Source organism: Rhinichthys klamathensis, unplaced genomic scaffold, assembly GCF_029890125.1.
Source record: "Rhinichthys klamathensis goyatoka isolate OS25496 unplaced genomic scaffold, OSU_Roscu_1.1 h1tg000046l_1, whole genome shotgun sequence".
In the NCBI taxonomy this organism is placed as follows: domain Eukaryota; kingdom Metazoa; phylum Chordata; class Actinopteri; order Cypriniformes; family Leuciscidae; genus Rhinichthys; species Rhinichthys klamathensis.
The window spans coordinates 3,615,978-3,634,849 of record NW_026606593.1 but is presented as its reverse complement, the minus strand read 5'-3'; the positions used below and the strand labels follow the sequence as shown (position 1 = coordinate 3,634,849).

The following is an 18,872-nucleotide window of genomic DNA, read 5'->3' as shown; positions in this document are numbered from 1 at the left end:
TTCAACACATTCTAACTAACCCACTGATGTCACATGGACTACTTTGATGATGTCTTTATTTCCTTTCTGGACAAGGACAGTATACCGTACATTCATTTTCAATGGAGGGACAGAAAGCTCTCGGACTAAATCTAAAATATCTTAAACTGTGTTCTGAAGATGAACGGAGGTCTTACGGGCTTGGGACGACATGAGGGCGAGTCATTAATGACATAATTTTAATTTTTGGGTGAACTAACCCTTTAAGGTAGACTGGAGTAATTGATTTATGCCCCGTTTACACGAAGGGAAGACGCAGATATTTCCCTGCGGTTTGGCCTCTCATTTACACGAAAACCCAGTTTTTATCACAGAAAACGATTATTTCTAAAAACTCTGGCCAAAGTGGAGATTTCTGATAACACCGGTGATGTGTTGTCGTGTCAACTGGGAGAAACAGGGTTTTAGGTTCTCAAACGTCACATATGCGCCAGAAAATGCTTAACGTCACGTGAGCGCCCAGTTTGGCATAGTTATGATGGCGCTTGACGGCGTATTTATGCGGGTTGATGTAAATGACAACTTTTTTGAAAACGATGTTGTGTGCACGATGTTATTATTGAAAACGGAGGGGGGGAAATATTCATTTCTCTAAATACCCGGCTATGTGTAAATGTGCATCACATAATCACTGGCTCTTCAATGCTGCCACTTGCTGGTCACAAGTGGAACTACAGGCAGGTTGTGCTTATTGGAATACAGTAAATGAGAAAAGCAGTCAGTTAATCTATCTGTAGTGTTCACTTTGAAACATTTAAGAGCACTTCTTTTTCACAAAGGACACTTGCTCCATAACGTCAGTCTCTGCATCTAATGTCAACTGCAGGTGAATAATGTGTGTTTGGAGGACGTGATGCATGAGGATGCGGTGGGTGCGCTGAAGAACACAGCAGAGGTCGTCTACCTCAGAGTGGCAAAGCCAAATAACCTGTACCTTACCAACAACTACAACCCACCAGACCTCACTAGCAGTGAGTACACACAGGCAACACAGAAATGCTGACTATTTTACAGATTTAACACCGCAAAATAAACAGTTGTGCTTGAGGATATCTCATTTTTTTTAAATAAATGATCTTTTCAAGATTGAATGGTAAACATTAGTAAATCCAGCTTTAACTCACTCCTTTGTGGCAACATGGTGATTTTTGTGTGTTTACCCCTCAGCGTACTCTCCGCATATGGACGCGGACCTTGGACATCCGAACTTCCTGGCCTCGGATTACCCACAAGCCCTCACTCCCACCTCACCGAGCCGCTTTTCTCCTGTGCTGCATGGCTTAATGGGAGATGACGACTTACCCAGGTAATGCTGTCTGGAAAACTGCAAGCTAATGACTCAGCAGTTCTTGCACATTACAATAATTTTTTTTTAACTATTTTATTATTGTTTTTTTATGAGTTTTATTCATCACCTTGGGTGGATAAAAAATAAAATAAAATTGGCAGTAGAGATTAAAAATCAACTCATTTTGCAGTTATGATGCAAACAGAAGCAGGAATTGTATTGCCAAACTGTCTTTTGAACTTTATAGATTTAGTGTTTTGAATTTATTAACAAAACTCAGTAAACTCTTCCTGTTTGGTTTCTCCAAGTTAAGACCAAATAAATACCCCAAAGTTTAGAAATGTGAAGGTTAAGCTGGATGCTACATTGTTAAACTGGTGACGATTTAGTGACATTAATGGATGGCTTTGATCCCAAAGGGTTCATTGTATTATTCACTTAACATGTTAATTCTGAAGCACAAGGCCCTTTATGATCAAAACTTAATCCTTCAAATGAGATCCACAAATATAAATATATGTATATATTAGGGGTGTAACGGTTCACAAAACTCACGGTTCGGTTCGATACGATACACTTGTGTCACGGTTCGGTACAGAAAAAAGAAAGAAATGCCAGAGAAATTTCCTTGATTTAATTTTTTTCATTATATTTTTATTTAAACTAACATCATAAAGTATGATATTTTTTTACTTTGAGCAATGATGGAGCTATACTTGACTTTTCTTAGGAGCTTATAAAACAGAACAGCTCCTTGGACAAAATGAAATGTAATATTGTAGTAGTTATAAACAAAGGTTTATTTTAGTTCAGATTAACATTTGAGGGCAGCAATTGTATTCATAATGTCAAAATAAAACCGACTTAATGTTACTTGAAAGCATTATAGCCGACTATTCCTGCCAAACTTCCATGGTTACAGTTAGTAGTGCTACTACAGTAAATCCATGATGAATGTTGCTGATCTGTGGACACTGGATAGTTCATTCACGGCACAATGTTTCTCCTGGTTTCCACGTCAGCGCTGTTTGATCCGTTAATAACGGAGAAATGTGAATGCTTCTCACTAGATCTCGCAGCGATGTTATTACTTCAGTGGTGAATTCAAATGCTTTCTTTACTGGATTTGGCTGTGTAGTAACAGTGCTGATGATTAAGATCGGCTCACGCTGCATTGGTCCAAACTGATAAACGGTCCGTCAAACACACAATAACGAGTGGTTTCATTCCGCTTACATTACATTTGCCATTTGATGTTGGGCAATGTTGTGGTCACGCCAGCGTCTCTTACATTATGAGCGCGCTTGCCACGCCTACATTTGAAATAACGAAATTTTGGTCGGCAGGAAAAATGGTCAAACGAATCGTTCGGTTTGAAAATGCGTACCGAAAACCGAACCGAAAGCCTCGTACCGAACGGTTCGATACGAATACGTGTACCGTTACAACCCTAGTATATATATATATATTAGGGCTGTCAGTTAAACGCGTTATTAACGGCGTTAACGCAAACCCATTTTAACGGCGTAAATTTTTTTATCGCGCGATTAACGGCCTTTTTGGCCTAGCAAACTTTGTCGTTTTTTTTCACATGCTTTTGCAACAGGACGCAAAAGAAATGAAACCTATTCATTTCAATGGCTTGCGCCGCGCGAGGACGTTCTTCGTCGACCAAAGCGCAAGCGGATCTAGCTAGACCGGCAACAAAACAACAGGCACGACGCACACACTTGTTTGGGCTTGTGAGTCGGCCAAATAGTTGGTTAACGTTACGTTATGAGTGGATGACGAGCGCGAGACGCCGAAATGGATGCCAATAAGATTCTGAATCGAAAGTTTACTTTTGGAAAGTTTACGTGAACTGAGCTATCATCATCGCAGCACGTCTAGTCAGAAATACCACTTGATGATGGCCAAGCACACACACACACACACACACACACACACACAGCTGATGCGAATCCTCCGCCCCCTCGTCAATATCAGGACCTTGTCAGTATTTCTTTCACCCTTTTATTGATGGACTGTTACATTGAGAGATTATTTGCTCCAAGTGAGAATGTTAGTGTGAAATTGAACACAGTATATGCCAATGTTGTTTTCAATAAAAAACATTTGCACAAAGCAAGCCGATCCACTTTTCCATGTTGATAAGAGCATTAAAATGAGAAAAAAGAATGGGACAAAAAGAAATCAAGAGACATTTAGGATAGATAAAAATGTGCGATTAATCGCGATTTAAATATTTTAATCATTTGACAGCACTAATATATATATATATATCTTTGCAGCTAGGACTGACTTTTTCATAGAAAATGGACAACAAAAGCCTAAATAGATGATTTATGGGTTTCTGTAACATTCCTAAATAATGTGCTCATCTGCAGCCACAGATGGAGCACCTGTCACTCACAAAATGTGTAATTTTTTTTTTATCAATTTGATAACGCTTTAAACTAACAATAAGAGTGTAGTATCAGCTCTGTCTGACGCATTATACCTTCATTAAATCCATTCTGCAGAATTTCACAGCTTCTCTTCATAATTAGAGCTGAAAAAGTATCGTATCTAATTTCATTCCCTGCCACTCTCGCCTCGGGCTTGCTCAGTGCCAGACTAAAGGACTAAAGGATCATGGAATAACTTACTCGCAGCTCCCAGATAAAGATAATTATAGCTGGACGATATGACCAAAATCTTATACCACAAAAGGAGTCATTTTTTTTAATGATACAGCACATTTCATTATATAGTAATCTGATCTGAAATTTTGGCCATATACCAAAACATACATTTAGGTTTTTATATTTCTCAATAAAAACCCACTAAATTCGTTTTCTCCGTTGCTCTCGGTAGTGAATATTTTCAGCCAGTCTTGCCCAGATGTCAAAGTGGCACAGATGTATCTGCATAATTTTTCCGAAAATAATCAATTAAATCGAGCTAAATCTCAACTGGTTAATCATTTATATCATCATCATCATCATATATTGTCATATAACCCAGCCCTAAAATGGCTCAGTGTAACATATAAGACATTAAAGTGCCCCTATTAGGCTATTTTAAAGGTTCCTAATTTCATTTTGGAGGTGAAATGTACAATGCAAATGTGTTATGTAGGAATTATTGACGAATCGTTTCAGGCGGTTCAGAATCAATTATTTCCTTTAGGAGACACTAACTCCATTTATCTGAACTTTGATCTTTGCAACTTTGCAGACCTTTTACATTCACAAACAGCGATATTACACACTACATGAAAGATAATATCCGAAAAAGCATTTACAGAAGAAGTGACAGACATAACAGTGTGACTTTCAGTAAAGCTGCTTTGAAACTTGACTAAGCCAGCTGTGTATCTAAATCAACAATAGTGTAAAAATAATTATTTATATAAATAACTGTTATGCTTGTTTGCATAAATGCATCAATAAATTGATTCACGTACCATATCTGGCTGACAGCACAGGATAAATCATATGTGAAGTAATGTGTGTTTTACTGGCAAAGATTATTACCATTATCCTGGAATTCCTTTGTAATATCTTTCCCTTCTGTCGTGTGTCTTAGGGACCCGAGGCGTGTTGTGATCCACAGAGGATCGACGGGTTTGGGGTTTAATATTGTTGGAGGAGAGGATGGTGAGGGAATATTCATCTCTTTCATCCTGGCAGGAGGCCCTGCGGACCTGAGCGGAGAACTGCGCAAGGGAGATCAAATCTTGAGTGTGAGAACATGCAAACACACACACACACACACACACACACACACACACACACGTACTCATGTATCAACAACATCATCTCATGCTTTTGCATTTTGGGGATTCCAACAGCAGCTGCAGTCAAATGTTTTGAATGTAGAATTACAGTACAGAAAATACCATGATGTGCCTGACACCTGCAGCTAATGCTAGCCATGATGTGCTTGACACCTGCAGCTAATGCTAGCCATGATGTGCTTGACACCTGCAGCTAATGCTAGCCATGATGTGCTTGACACCTGCAGCTAATGCTAGCCATGATGTGCTTGACACCTGCAGCTAATGCTAGCCATGATGTGCTTGACACCTGCAGCTAATGCTAGCCATGATGTGCCTGACACCTGCAGCTAATGCTAGCCATGATGTGCCTGACACCTGCAGCTAATGCTAGCCATGATGTGCCTGACACCTGCAGCTAATGCTAGCCATGATGTGCCTGACACCTGCAGCTAATGCTAGCCATGATGTGCCATGATGTGCCTGACACCTGCAGCTAATGCTAGCCATGATGTGCCTGACACCTGCAGCTAATGCTAGCCATGATGTGCCTGACACCTGCAGCTAATGCTAGCCATGATGTGCCTGAAAACTGCAGCTAATGCTAGCCATGATGTGCCTGACACCTGCAGCTAATGCTAGCCATGATGTGCCTGACACCTGCAGCTAATGCTAGCCATGATGTGCCTGACACCTGCAGCTAATGCTAGCAATGATGTGCTGCAGCTAATGCTAGCCATGATGTGCCTGACACCTGCAGCTAATGCTAGCCATGATGTGCTGCAGCTAATGCTAGCCATGATGTGCCTGACAACTGCAGCTAATGCTAGCCATGATGTGCTTGACAACTGCAGCTAATGCTAGCCATGATGTGCCTGACACCTGCAGCTAATGCTAGCCATGATGTGCCTGACACCTGCAGCTAATGCTAGCCATGATGTGCCTGACACCTGCAGCTAATGCTAGCCATGATGTGCCTGACACCTGCAGCTAATGCTAGCCATGATGTGCCTGACACCTGCAGCTAATGCTAGCCATGATGTGCTGCAGCTAATGCTAGCCATGATGTGCCTGACACCTGCAGCTTATGCTAGCCATGATGTGCTGCAGCTAATGCTAGCCATGATGTGCCTGACAACTGCAGCTAATGCTAGCCATGATGTGCTTGACAACTGCAGCTAATGCTAGCCATGATGTGCCTGACACCTGCAGCTAATGCTAGCCATGATGTGCTGCAGCTAATGCTAGCCATGATGTGCCTGACAACTGCAGCTAATGCTAGCCATGATGTGCTTGACAACTGCAGCTAATGCTAGCCATGATGTGCTTGACACCTGCAGATAATGCTAGTCATGATGTGCTTGACAACTGCAGCTAATGCTAGCCATGATGTGCCTGACAACTGCAGCTAATGCTAGCCATGATGTGCTAATGCTAGTCATGATGTGCCTGACAACTGCTGCTAATGCTAGCCATGATGTGCTTGACACCTGCAGCTAATGCTAGCCATGATGTGCTTGACAACTGCAGCTAATGCTAGCCATGATGTGCCTGACAACTGCAGCTAATGCTAGCCATGATGTGCTAATGCTAGCCATGATGTGCCTGACAACTGCAGCTAATGCTAGCCATGATGTGCTTGACAACTGCAGCTAATGCTAGCCATGATGTGCTAATGCTAGCCATGATGTGCCTGACAACTGCAGCTAATGCTAGCCATGATGCGCTTGACAACTGCAGCTAATGCTAGCCATGATGTGCTTGACAACTGCAGCTAATGCTAGCCATGATGTGCTAATGCTAGCCATGATGTGCCTGACAACTACAGCTAATGCTAGCCATGATGTGCCAATGCTAGCCATGATGTGCCTGACAACTGCAGCTAATGCTAGCCATGATGTGCTTGACAACTGCAGCTAATGCTAGCCATGATGTGCCTGACAACTGCAGCTAATGCTAGCCATGATGTGCTTGACAACTGCAGCGAATGCTAGCCATGATGTGCTTGACAACTGCAGCTAATGCTAGCCATGATGTGCTTGACAACTGCAGCTAATGCTAGCCATGATGTGCTTGACAACTGCAGCTAATGCTAGCCATGATGTGCCTGAAAACTGCAGCTAATGCTAACCATGATGTGCTTGACAACTGCAGCTAATGCTAGCCATGATGTGCCTGACAACTGCAGCTAATGCTAGCCATGATGTGCCTGAAAACTGCAGCTAATGCTAGCCATGATGTGCTTGACAACTGCAGCTAATGCTAGCCATGATGTGCCTGACACCTGCAGCTAATGCTAGCCATGATGTGCTGCAGCTAATGCTAGCCATGATGTGCCTGACAACTGCAGCTAATGCTAGCCATGATGTGCTAATGCTAGCCATGATGTGCCTGACAACTACAGCTAATGCTAGCCATGATGTGCCAATGCTAGCCATGATGTGCCTGACAACTGCAGCTAATGCTAGCCATGATGTGCTTGACAACTGCAGCTAATGCTAGCCATGATGTGCCTGACAACTGCAGCTAATGCTAGCCATGATGTGCTTGACAACTGCAGCGAATGCTAGCCATGATGTGCTTGACAACTGCAGCTAATGCTAGCCATGATGTGCTTGACAACTGCAGCTAATGCTAGCCATGATGTGCTTGACAACTGCAGCTAATGCTAGCCATGATGTGCCTGACAACTGCAGCTAATGCTAACCATGATGTGCTTGACAACTGCAGCTAATGCTAGCCATGATGTGCCTGACAACTGCAGCTAATGCTAGCCATGATGTGCCTGAAAACTGCAGCTAATGCTAGCCATGATGTGCTTGACAACTGCAGCTAATGCTAGCCATGATGTGCCTGACACCTGCAGCTAATGCTAGCCATGATGTGCTGCAGCTAATGCTAGCCATGATGTGCCTGACAACTGCAGCTAATGCTAGCCATGATGTGCCTGAAAACTGCAGCTAATGCTAGCCATGATGTGCCTGAAAACTGCAGCTAATGCTAGCCATGATGGCAGATCAATGTTTAATTATTAACTATACGTACATTCTGAATCTTTGTTCATCTTTGCCCATGTATCATAAATATACACCTGACAATCAAAGACGAAGTGCATAGTGTAACAAATGCTCTTTGCAAAAAAAATTAATCCTATACATCAATATTGTACATAGTTATTATAATGCGGAGTATGTTTATCATCATAATATTAATATCCCATTTAAAGTTCAGAAATTAAAAAATATTTTCAAATTGGAAATTCTTTAAATTAATAATGTTTCATTAATAATGTTTAACAATATTACCATTTTTACAGTATTTTTTTATCAAAGAAATGCAGCAGAAGAGTCTTCTTTCAAAAACATTTAAAATCTTATCGTTCCAAGCTTTCCTACAGTAGTGTGTATTTATGGAAGTCATTTTAGACTCCCATATTGTAAATTTTTATTATATTGCTAAATATGCTGATTGTCATGATATTATTATTATTATAAAGCTGTTTGGATTAGTTCATGCCAGCATACAAAGTATCTGAAAATGCAAATGCAAATATATCGAAATTAAATTTGGTAAGAGCCTAATATTCACAGTATAAAGAAAAGTTATTGTTAATATTTCATTTGCTTTCTTAATGCAGCAGTATTGATAACAGTGTAGCACTTCCGCTGGTGTGTTGGTTTAGCAGCAGTAATGTGTTCAGGCTGTGAGATGTGTAATATAATGATATGATGTGTAATATAATGATATGATGTGTAATATAATGATGTGTGTTTCTCAGGTGAATGGAGTGGATCTCCGGGTAGCTACACATGAACAAGCAGCAGCTGCCTTGAAGAATGCTGGACAGACTGTAACCATCATCGCTCAATACAGGCCAGAAGGTCAGAACACACACACACACACATTGGGTTTCCATGTTTTATGGGGACTTTCCTTAGACATAATGATTTTATACTGTACGATCTGTATATTCTATTCCCTTACACTAAAGTTAAACCGACCCATCACAGAAAACATTCTGCATTTTTAAAAAACATAATTTAATATGATTTATAGGCTGTTCTCCTCATGGGGACCAAAAATGTTTTTGTCCCCATAACTTAGGGTTTACCCGAACCACACACACGCGCACACACACCGCGCGCGCACACACACGCACGCACGCACTCTCACACACACACACACACACACACACACACACACCTGACAATCCTACACACTGGGTCCAAATTTAGCACTGTCAGACACACACACACACACACACGCACACACACACGCACACACACACACTCTCACACACACACACACACACCTGCCAATCCTAAACACTGGGTCCAAATTTAGCACTTACTAAATACAGGTTAAAAAATAAAATAAATTAAATGTAAATGGACAGTTTACAGTTAATCTTATAGGAACTAGAAAATATGTGTGTTTGTGCTATATTTCTTTAAAATAATTGGCTCTTGTTTAGATATTCTGCTATATAATGCATACACTATACAGGTGAAACTCAAAAAAAAATTATATCGTGCAAAAGTTAATTTATTTCAGTAATTCAACTTAAACGGTGAAACTAATATATTATATAGACTCATTACATGCAAAGTGAGATATTTCAAGCCTTTATTTGTTATAATTTTGATGATTATGGCTTACAGCTTATGAAAACCTTTTCACAATATTCTAATGCTGACTTTGGGGTTTTCATAACTTGTAAGCCATAATCATCAAAATTATAACAAATAAAGGCTTGAAATATCGCACTTTGCATTTAATGAGTCTATATAATATATTAGTTTCACCGTTTAAGTTGAATTACTGACATAAATGAACTTTTGCACGATATTCAAATTTTTTGAGTTTCACCTGTATAGTGTATGCATTTTTATTTGTGGCTGAAGTCTCAAATAGTTTTTGGGGCCACTGTATACACTAGTGTCAGTGGCAGCGCGAGGCTTTCTGGGGCTGGAGGCTCGAGCCCCGTCAGAAATTTGCATAGCACCGCCAATAATGAATGTTTTAATGTGTGTATGTTTAATGAATGTTTAATGTGTTTTAATCTGTATAAACAATGGTCTTGATGAGGGGACGAGTCAAATCAGCCACGCTCGGGTACGACGCGCATTAGCCAATAGTGATCATATTAAGCTCCTCATTAACTGTATCATAATGGAGCGCTATTAAATATGAAGCACACACACACACACACACACTTCAGACATAGCTCAGAAAACAACAACAGACGTATTGTGCTCTTTTAATCTGCTATTGGTGAGTAGTTACTTTAGTGGCTTACGTCCTTTATTATTGTCGAAACCACTGATCTTTTTTCGAAGATACACTCATGTTATAAACATCAAATAATATAGATTTTAATATAAATTCTTGCACTTGGTTTGCCCTGGCCTAGTGGAGATGAAAACGGAAAAGGTTGTTTTCAGTGATGTAAACTGTTTGACCGTTGCGCCTTGTCAAGTCAAAAGTTCAACTTTTAAAAACAGGTCTCGACACCCTACGCTCTTTTCCATTTTGTTTGCTTTTTTAAAACACAAATACATTTATTCTTTTAGCTTGCCTCAGTTTTAAAGCCCTCATTACCTGTTCCGGCCAGTAGGTGGCACTGTCAGTCTGCAGGTTTCAATAAACCCTTATTGATTCAAAGAGCTGATAAGGAAATGATAAAGATGTTCAGCAAAATTGCTTAATAATTGTGCACACTTTACAATGTGACCTTGTAAATGTGTAGTTTTAAGATAAAATTGAAAATTGTGTTTGTTTGTGCAGAGTACAGTCGATTTGAAGCTAAAATTCATGACCTCAGAGAGCAGTTGATGAACAGCAGTATGGGCTCTGGAACAACTACATTACGAAGTAACCCAAAACGAGGGTTTTATATCAGGTAAACGTACAACACACACACACACACACACTAAATTATGAACACACTAATGAAGGAGTCACATGTACAACTCCATTCCCTTCCTCTTTGCATCATTTCCTGTCCTCTTTCCACTACACTCCTCAGCAGTGTGTATACTATGTGCAGTATGCTCATTTTTTTTGTGTATGCATGCCCTTGTGAAAAAGAAGTTCACTTTAGCATACTTGTATTCATTACAGAAATAATAGTTTAATAAAATATACTTGAGTGAAAACTGAAAGTAAAGTTTTCAACATGTTTAAGGCGAGACACGGCAGGCAAAAAAAAAAAAATTTCACTGGTCAATTTTGAGATTTCGGGATATTTGTCTTCAAAAACATGTCTTCTTTCAGACTTGTGGTGAAAAAAAGTCCGAAATGCACATTTAGGTCTTTATTTTACTACTCTTTGTCTGTTTGCGTCTGTAGATTTCTCATAAATTCATCAAAAGTTGGCGTTGTAAATCATCCGTTGCTCCGCGATCGCGATCTGCACCCTGTCATCACACACACCGTTAGAAAGCTCTCTCTCTCTTGTACAATGTTGTCGGATTCAAATATGGTCATTTCCTTTTTATCAGCAAACAATCGTGAAAGTAAAAGGGCGCAAATGCGCAATCTCATTGGCTGATGCTAAATCTTTAAAGCCCGTTTTCTCAAAATTACTTTTCTCTCATACTCAAAGTCCGAAATCTCCACTTCGGTAGCACCTATATACACCAAACTTTCCAGTCTTGTACCTAGTTATATTATGAAGACATTTACAGAGGGATTTGTAAATATATTATTCCTAGCCCGATTTATATAACATTTTATTCCAAAAAACATGGCAAAAATCATTTTTCTATGGCTATTGACAGTATATTCTGATTTACAGGAGAACAAAAGTAGATTTTCATAAATCCCTGTGTATATTTTTTTCCCATCTAATATGTGAACACAATGAAAAAAGAATTTTGAACCTGGCTTTATCCAATACTCAGATTTCATTTTTTGAAATGTATGCAAATTAGCGCATATTTAATTAGATAATGCCTAATTTGCATATTTAAACATTAAATTACATAAAACTTGTAATACATTTTTTTCTCATCTTAATGTAGGTAATCAACTGGGAAAGTTTCATGGGTGATATCTGCTAGTTAAAAAAAATACCCTATTCACCTGTAGTGTCTCGCCTTAAAATTAAAGTAAAATGTATCATTCATTGTGTTTTACATTTATTTATTGACATAAAAATATTTATATTAAATACACTTTAGAGTGCTTTTTGACCCACTTCAGTAGGACTGAAGTACATCTCTATATGTCATTTTATAATTACTTCTATTGTCTTCGAAATATGATTAAAGTGCACTGACAAATGTACTGACAATCATTTATGGTTTGCTTTAATGTCATTTTTACTGAAACTTTAAATGTCAAGCATTTAAATATATTTGTAATAATGATGAAGTTGCAATTTAGTGCATTTAAAATATATTAACTTTAAATGTAATATTGAATTGAACACTTAAGTTAAAATTATAATCAAGTTCTTTACATGTGCTTTAGTGTGTTAGTCAACAACACATCAAAATAAGTGTGCTTCTTTAAAGCATAATGATTTAAAATGAAAAAAGTGACACTTTTAATTTGACAATATTACAAAGTGCATTTTTTTAAAAAGTCATGAAAGTTTACTCTTTTTAAGTGCACTTTCAAGATTTGAATAACACTAAAATAACACGTTCAATATAATTAAGCGCTCTTGTTTTTCACAAGGGTGGAATTACAAGATGACATACTACATTTGCTAAAGTGCCCAGTATACAAGCTGAGCACACTGTGTAAATGTATCCCATAATCCACTGCACTCAACTTCACCTTCCCTCTCCAGTGTGACAAATGAACTGGATACTATACTGCTATTTCAATCTCTTTCTCATTATTTAAGTGTTAATTTTTAAGTTGCAATGAGTAGTGTAGCATTCTATAGTTTCAAATGTGTATTGCAGCATACTGTTTAACATACTGTTTAAAAAATAGTATACACTGCTCAGTATGCAGAAAGAAATCAGAAGGCTAGTACTCCATTCTGAACATAACAAGGAAAAGGGACAAAAATATAAGGTCTGTGTTGCTTAATTTCACCCCAATTCCATGATTTTCCTTTGATGTTCCTCCTTTTCAGTCCTTCTGTCTGTAACTGTCCTCTCTTTTCCCCGTGACTTATGTCTCTCTCTCTCTCTCTCTCGTTTGGCAGGGCTCTGTTTGACTATGATAAGACTGCAGACTGTGGTTTCCTGAGTCAGGCCGTGGGCTTTCGGTTTGGAGATGTGCTGCATGTTTTGGACTGTGGAGATGAAGAGTGGTGGCAGGCCTGCAGAGTCAGTCCTCAGGGGGATGAAGAGGAGGTCGGCTTCATCCCCAGCAAGAGGAGGTGTGTGTGTGTGTGTGTGTGTGCTTTCTCTTGTGTTATCTCCTCTGTTGTCCTTGAACAAAATAATATTCAAACGGCTTAAAGAAGCTTTTTAGCTTTTCACACACTGTTACAAGGACGTGCTCTAGAAGCGTTTATCCGCACACAGCCCGAACCCAAAATAGTCATTTTAAAAGGCATTTCTGTGATAAATACTTAACCCTTGTGTTCTGTTCGATTTCTGTGTACTCCCCTTATGGACCGGGTCAAATTGACCCTAATTGGATTCAATACAATTCCTCAAAAATCACACTATGAAAAACAACAAAGATTTAGATACAAACTGTAAACTTTTAATATCAACATTTGTCAAACATTATAAAAACATTATATCTGAAAATATGATTTATGAAAATGTTTTTAAAACAGTTTTGTTTTAACAAAATTGGAAAATAAACAGTATACTGATTTTTTTTTTTTTTTTTTTTACATTTTATGCTTTGAACATCGTAACTGAACAAAAATAATTGCTGTATAATGAAAATTTTTCATTTTCCTAAGTTAACTTTCCCTAGTTTCCTAAGACCTATTTTCCTAGTTTCATTATTCACTCACTGGGAAGTGAGAAACCAAACATAACAAAAACATACATCAAATAAATGTTTTTTATTTATTGTTTGGCTCTGTGAAGCTGCCTTTGAAAATCCTACATAAAAGTTTTGGTTAAAAGCTAGGGATTTTAGATATCTTGAATATTGAAATGAGAGCTTATTTTACTATCTGTGTCGGACAAAGATTTTCATCTGTAATTTGCAAATAATTCTGAACACTGTAATTTTATCTTTTTCAAGTGTGTTTGGTTAGGGTTAGAGCACTTTTAGATGCACTTGCACGTTAGAACTGGAGTTGAAGTGCTCTGACATACAGAAAATAAATGTTTTTATTTTGTGTCTGTATATGCTTTTGAATGGCTGTCTATGAGGGTCAAATTGACCCGCGAACATCACGAACGTAACAGTAATTTTGTTTGTATATGTCAAAACACATCAGCATGTTGAAACTTTGCATGCATGTTCATCATGATAAATGAGAAAGTCACAAAATATCAAGAAAAAAAACAAGGTTAACCAGTATTTCCAACAACTTGAAAATCGAAACGGGTCAAATTGACCCGCAACATAACACAAGGGTTAACTGAGGCTCTATCAACAACATGTGAAATGTTAAAACCAATCATTTTCACACTAGAATATAAAAGTGAAAATTACACTGTTTGGTGTTGGTCAGATTTTTGAAATAAAGTCTGAATTTTCAGCATCATTACTCCAGTCTTCAGTGATCATGATCATTTCATGATCCTCCAGAAATCATTTTTATATGATGATTTGATGCCTAAGATTTCTGATTATTATCAATGTTGAAAACAGTTGAGCTGCTATATATTTTTGTGGAAAACCATAATACATTTTTATCAGGATTCTTTGATGAATAGAAAGTTTAAATGAAATAGAAATCAATAACATTCTATGTAAAGAACACTTTTCGTTATTCTTATGCGAATCAAGCGGAAGCAACCAAGTTTACAAGCTTTACATTGTCGTGACAGAAATAAGAGATTTTATCATACCAGTCTCACATTAATGTTTTATGGCTTTAATCTCGCTTTGGACAAATTCACTAAACAGTTGTGTATGTGCTCAGGGGCGCTGTAAAGGGGGGGTAAACGATGACGATTCTCGGGGCCCATGACTAAGAGGGGGCCCAGAGAAGCCCCCAAATAAAATTGTGGTGCTAAAAAAATTAATTTGATAGTAAAAATTATTAACTTTAAATTATTCTATTTGCTGTTTCCTGGTGTCAAAAAAAATGTATTTGTTTAGGAAACACAAACGTCCGTGGGCCCCTCTCCCCTCGTCTCGATTATCATAAAATGGTTCAGTCCGCCCAAATTGTATCCAGGCAACGTATTTTTACGCTCTGATTGTGTGAGACGTAAGTTACACGCTCGGACAGATTCGGCTTGAAGTCGTTTATCCTCGGATGCGGTGCCGCGCGCGCTGTTACAAAAAAGCTGTGCACACAGCTAAGCGAAATGAGGTCTTGCCGGTCTTGCGCACCAAACTTGTCACTTTTGCCGCGCTCGTGCGACGCGTTGAGAATAAACAAGTGTCAGCGCGCGCTCTGATCGGTAAAGGTGCACGGACCTCTCCCAATCATCTCCAGCACTCCCCGAAGCACCAACTAACTTCGCCTCCGTTTCCCTCGTAAACTGATATTAGTATTTAAACATTCTCTACGATATTTTTTTTTTAAATGACACACTGTCTCTTTCTCTCTCATACACACACACACACACATTGTCTCTTTCTCTCTCACACATACACTACCGTTCAAAAGTTTGGGGTCGGTACGATTTTAAATACTTTTAAAAGAATTCTCTTCTGCTAACCATGGCTGCGCTTATTTGATTAAAAATACAACAAAAATCAGTTATAATATTAAATATTATTCCAGTGTAAATCAGCTGTTTTCTGTGTGAATATATAGTAAAGTGTAATTTATTCCTGTGATCAAAGCTGAATTTTCAGCATCACCAGTGTCAGTGTCTTCAGTGTCAAATGATCCTTCACAAATCAGTATAATATGAGGATTTGATGCTCTAGAAACATTTATTATTATTATCAATGTTGAAACAGTTGTTGGTATGTCAGTTGTACAGTTTTTTTGTTGTTTTTGTTTTTATTCTTTGATGAATAGGAAGTTCAAAAGACTTTTGTAACATTATAAATGTCTTTACTGTCACTTTCGATCAAATTAATTATTCCTTGATAAATAAAAGTATTGATTTCTTTCCTCCAAAAAATAAAAATAAAATTCTCACTGACCCCAAACTTTTGAACGGTAGTGTATGTAGGCTAGTTATAAACTCTTTAGACTTTTAATGATTAGTGCTTTATTTTTAAAGATTGTGGTTAAAAATATCCCTTATTTTGGGGATGGATTCCGGGAAATCTCCTTTATTTTCAATGTTCAATGTTGACAGCTATGGCGTACGCACGCTTTGAGGCCCCAGGTCTCTACGGTAGCATTTTTCAACAAGTTAGCACGTTTCGATAGAGCAGGGTGCAGCGGGTGCACGGCTTTGTATTACAGAGGACAAATTAGGGGTGTGGACATGGGATGAAGTTCAATTGTCTGATTGACTTAAATATATGAGAATGATAGTCAAAATACCATAAAAGTATTTTGCCATATGTAAATTAATATGAACAAAGTCTCAGCTGTGTTGGGGGCCCTGTCAAGATTCTTTTCATGGGGCCCTAAATCCTTAGCAGCGCCCCTGTATGTGCTATTTCAGCTGTGTAACTGTTGTTTTAACATTGTGTTCATCTGGCATTATCGAGAATGTCACTCACTTTGCAAAAAGCAAGCAGAAACACACCTTGAGAGTAAAGAATGCAGTTTGTTGTGGCAAAAAAGTAGTTTTTGATATTAAATAGTTAAGCAATATCATTAAAGCAACAAACAACAGCATCAGATGGGCACAATTCCTTCTTAGTGAATTCCCCCTCAGTGTTTTTTTTTTCCTGTTTTTATTTATCTTGTCATTCATTCAACCACTCTCTCTCTTCCAGGGTTGAGAGAAAAGAGTGGTCGCGCTTGAAGTCACAAGAAAGGGTAAGCTCCATGCAAAAACACAAACAGCTGTTTGCAGTTCACCCATTTTTCTTTAAATTACTCCAAAAACATTGGGCTCTTCTCCTACGAGATTTGTTGTCCTGCTCTATAATGTGTTCTGACGGGTTTAGACTAGCAGTGGTGTGTGTTTGCAGCTCATGGGAGTCTATCAAGGAGTTGTTTTATGAAAGCATTGAAGCTCCTGGGCATTGTGAGCTTGTGCTGCCTGTACACACAGATCACGGTTCTGGAGGTTTCCCTGGGAAGTTAATATTTTAAGCTTATATTTTTCCTCTCTTTCACTCTCCGGAAGACAGGTAGCTCTTTAGAGCTAATGCAAACACAGCAAATGGTGTGCATTAAGCATGACTGATGTTTTGCCTGTGTATTTTAGCATTTAAAAAAAAAAAATCCCACTTGCAATTATGGCATTGTGGTGGTATTCATATATAGAGCTCCTAAAATGACATTTGCAGACAAAAAACAAACATTGAGACAGGGTAAAAACATCCACATGCTCATGTTACTCTTCCTGGTTTATGTCAATCTAGGTTTCCCAGACACACACACAACGCCTTTGGACATTTTTCTCCCCACTTTGTCACAGGGTTACCTTTAAAAAAGAAGTGTGCTTAAGTGCATTTATTGTGCACTTGTACAAATACTTCAAATCTTAAAATCATATTTTTAAAACACTGTCTACTGAAATAAAATACCACTTAAATGTACTTAAAGAGAGTAAACTTTCATGACTATGTTTGTTAACTTTTTATTTTAAGTCCAAACTTTTAATTTGACATTATTAGAAAGTACATTTTAAAACACTGTTTAAAAAATCTTTTGTCATGCTTTAAAAAAGTACACTTATTTTGATGTGTTGACTGACATACTAAAGCATTATGTAAAGTACTTGATTATAATTTTTATTGTAGTGTGTTATTTGGTATTACATTTAAAGTTTAAATTGCACATTTATCATCACAAATGTGTAATTAAAAATTACGTAATTACATGGCATACAAGTTTAAATAGAAAAAATGACATTAAAGTATATTTTAGTTCACCATAAATGCTTGTCATTTATAAATGCTTGGCATTCGATGGTACACTTTAAGTGTATTTCATAAGACAATAATAGAAATTATGAAACGACATATAAAGATGGAATTAAGTCCTACTTTCAAAGAATCACTCTAATGTTCAGCTAATTGCAGCTAATGTAAATTTAAACTATAATACATTTTCATCTAATGCAATTAAGCATCTGAAAACATTTACATTTAATTCACACTTAACTATATATTTTTTTTAAGTATATTGTTTCCATAAAAAGTACTCTTTTTAAAAGTATGCTAAAGTGTACTTCTGCTCATCTCATTAATGCGATATTTCCGACAGGACATCACATACACTTGTACACTGTTATTACCTCTTCAAGCCAGGACAAATGATGCAATAACTGGATGTTTACAACTGATGTAGGAAACAGTCTATTACAATTTGATAAGCATTGCACCTTATATTTTCTCTTTGACAGGACCGAAGTCGAGACAGTATAGGCTCACAGGGTGAGTTACAAACTTCTTTTCCCTCATAGACAGCACACTATAGCCCAGAATATACATATATATGTTTTGTTGCTGAATGCATTGCAAACAGAAACTGATGTATGTGTATTTGTTTTCTCTCAGGAAGGGAAGAGGCAGTACGGAGTTACGAGACAGTTGCACAAGTGGAAGGTTGGATAACTCAACTGAGACATTTATACGTTGGCTCTGATACAA

General features: G+C 37.9%; 1 protein-coding gene across 5 annotated transcripts in view; it reads left to right on the top strand.

Annotated features, from left to right (window-relative positions):
* LOC130082541 (disks large homolog 4) overlaps positions 1 to 18,872 on the top strand; it is a 204,925-nt gene that overhangs the window by 171,819 nt on the left and 14,234 nt on the right. For all 5 annotated transcript variants that reach the window (XM_056247413.1, XM_056247415.1, XM_056247412.1 and 2 more), the window contains 9 exons: positions 866 to 1,010; positions 1,207 to 1,345; positions 4,898 to 5,054; positions 8,866 to 8,968; positions 10,875 to 10,989; positions 13,255 to 13,431; positions 17,046 to 17,088; positions 18,626 to 18,656; positions 18,780 to 18,827. In XM_056247413.1, coding sequence (XP_056103388.1) covers positions 866 to 1,010; positions 1,207 to 1,345; positions 4,898 to 5,054; positions 8,866 to 8,968; positions 10,875 to 10,989; positions 13,255 to 13,431; positions 17,046 to 17,088; positions 18,626 to 18,656; positions 18,780 to 18,827 — 958 coding nt within the window. The remainder of the gene's footprint in view (positions 1 to 865; positions 1,011 to 1,206; positions 1,346 to 4,897; positions 5,055 to 8,865; positions 8,969 to 10,874; positions 10,990 to 13,254; positions 13,432 to 17,045; positions 17,089 to 18,625; positions 18,657 to 18,779; positions 18,828 to 18,872) is intronic.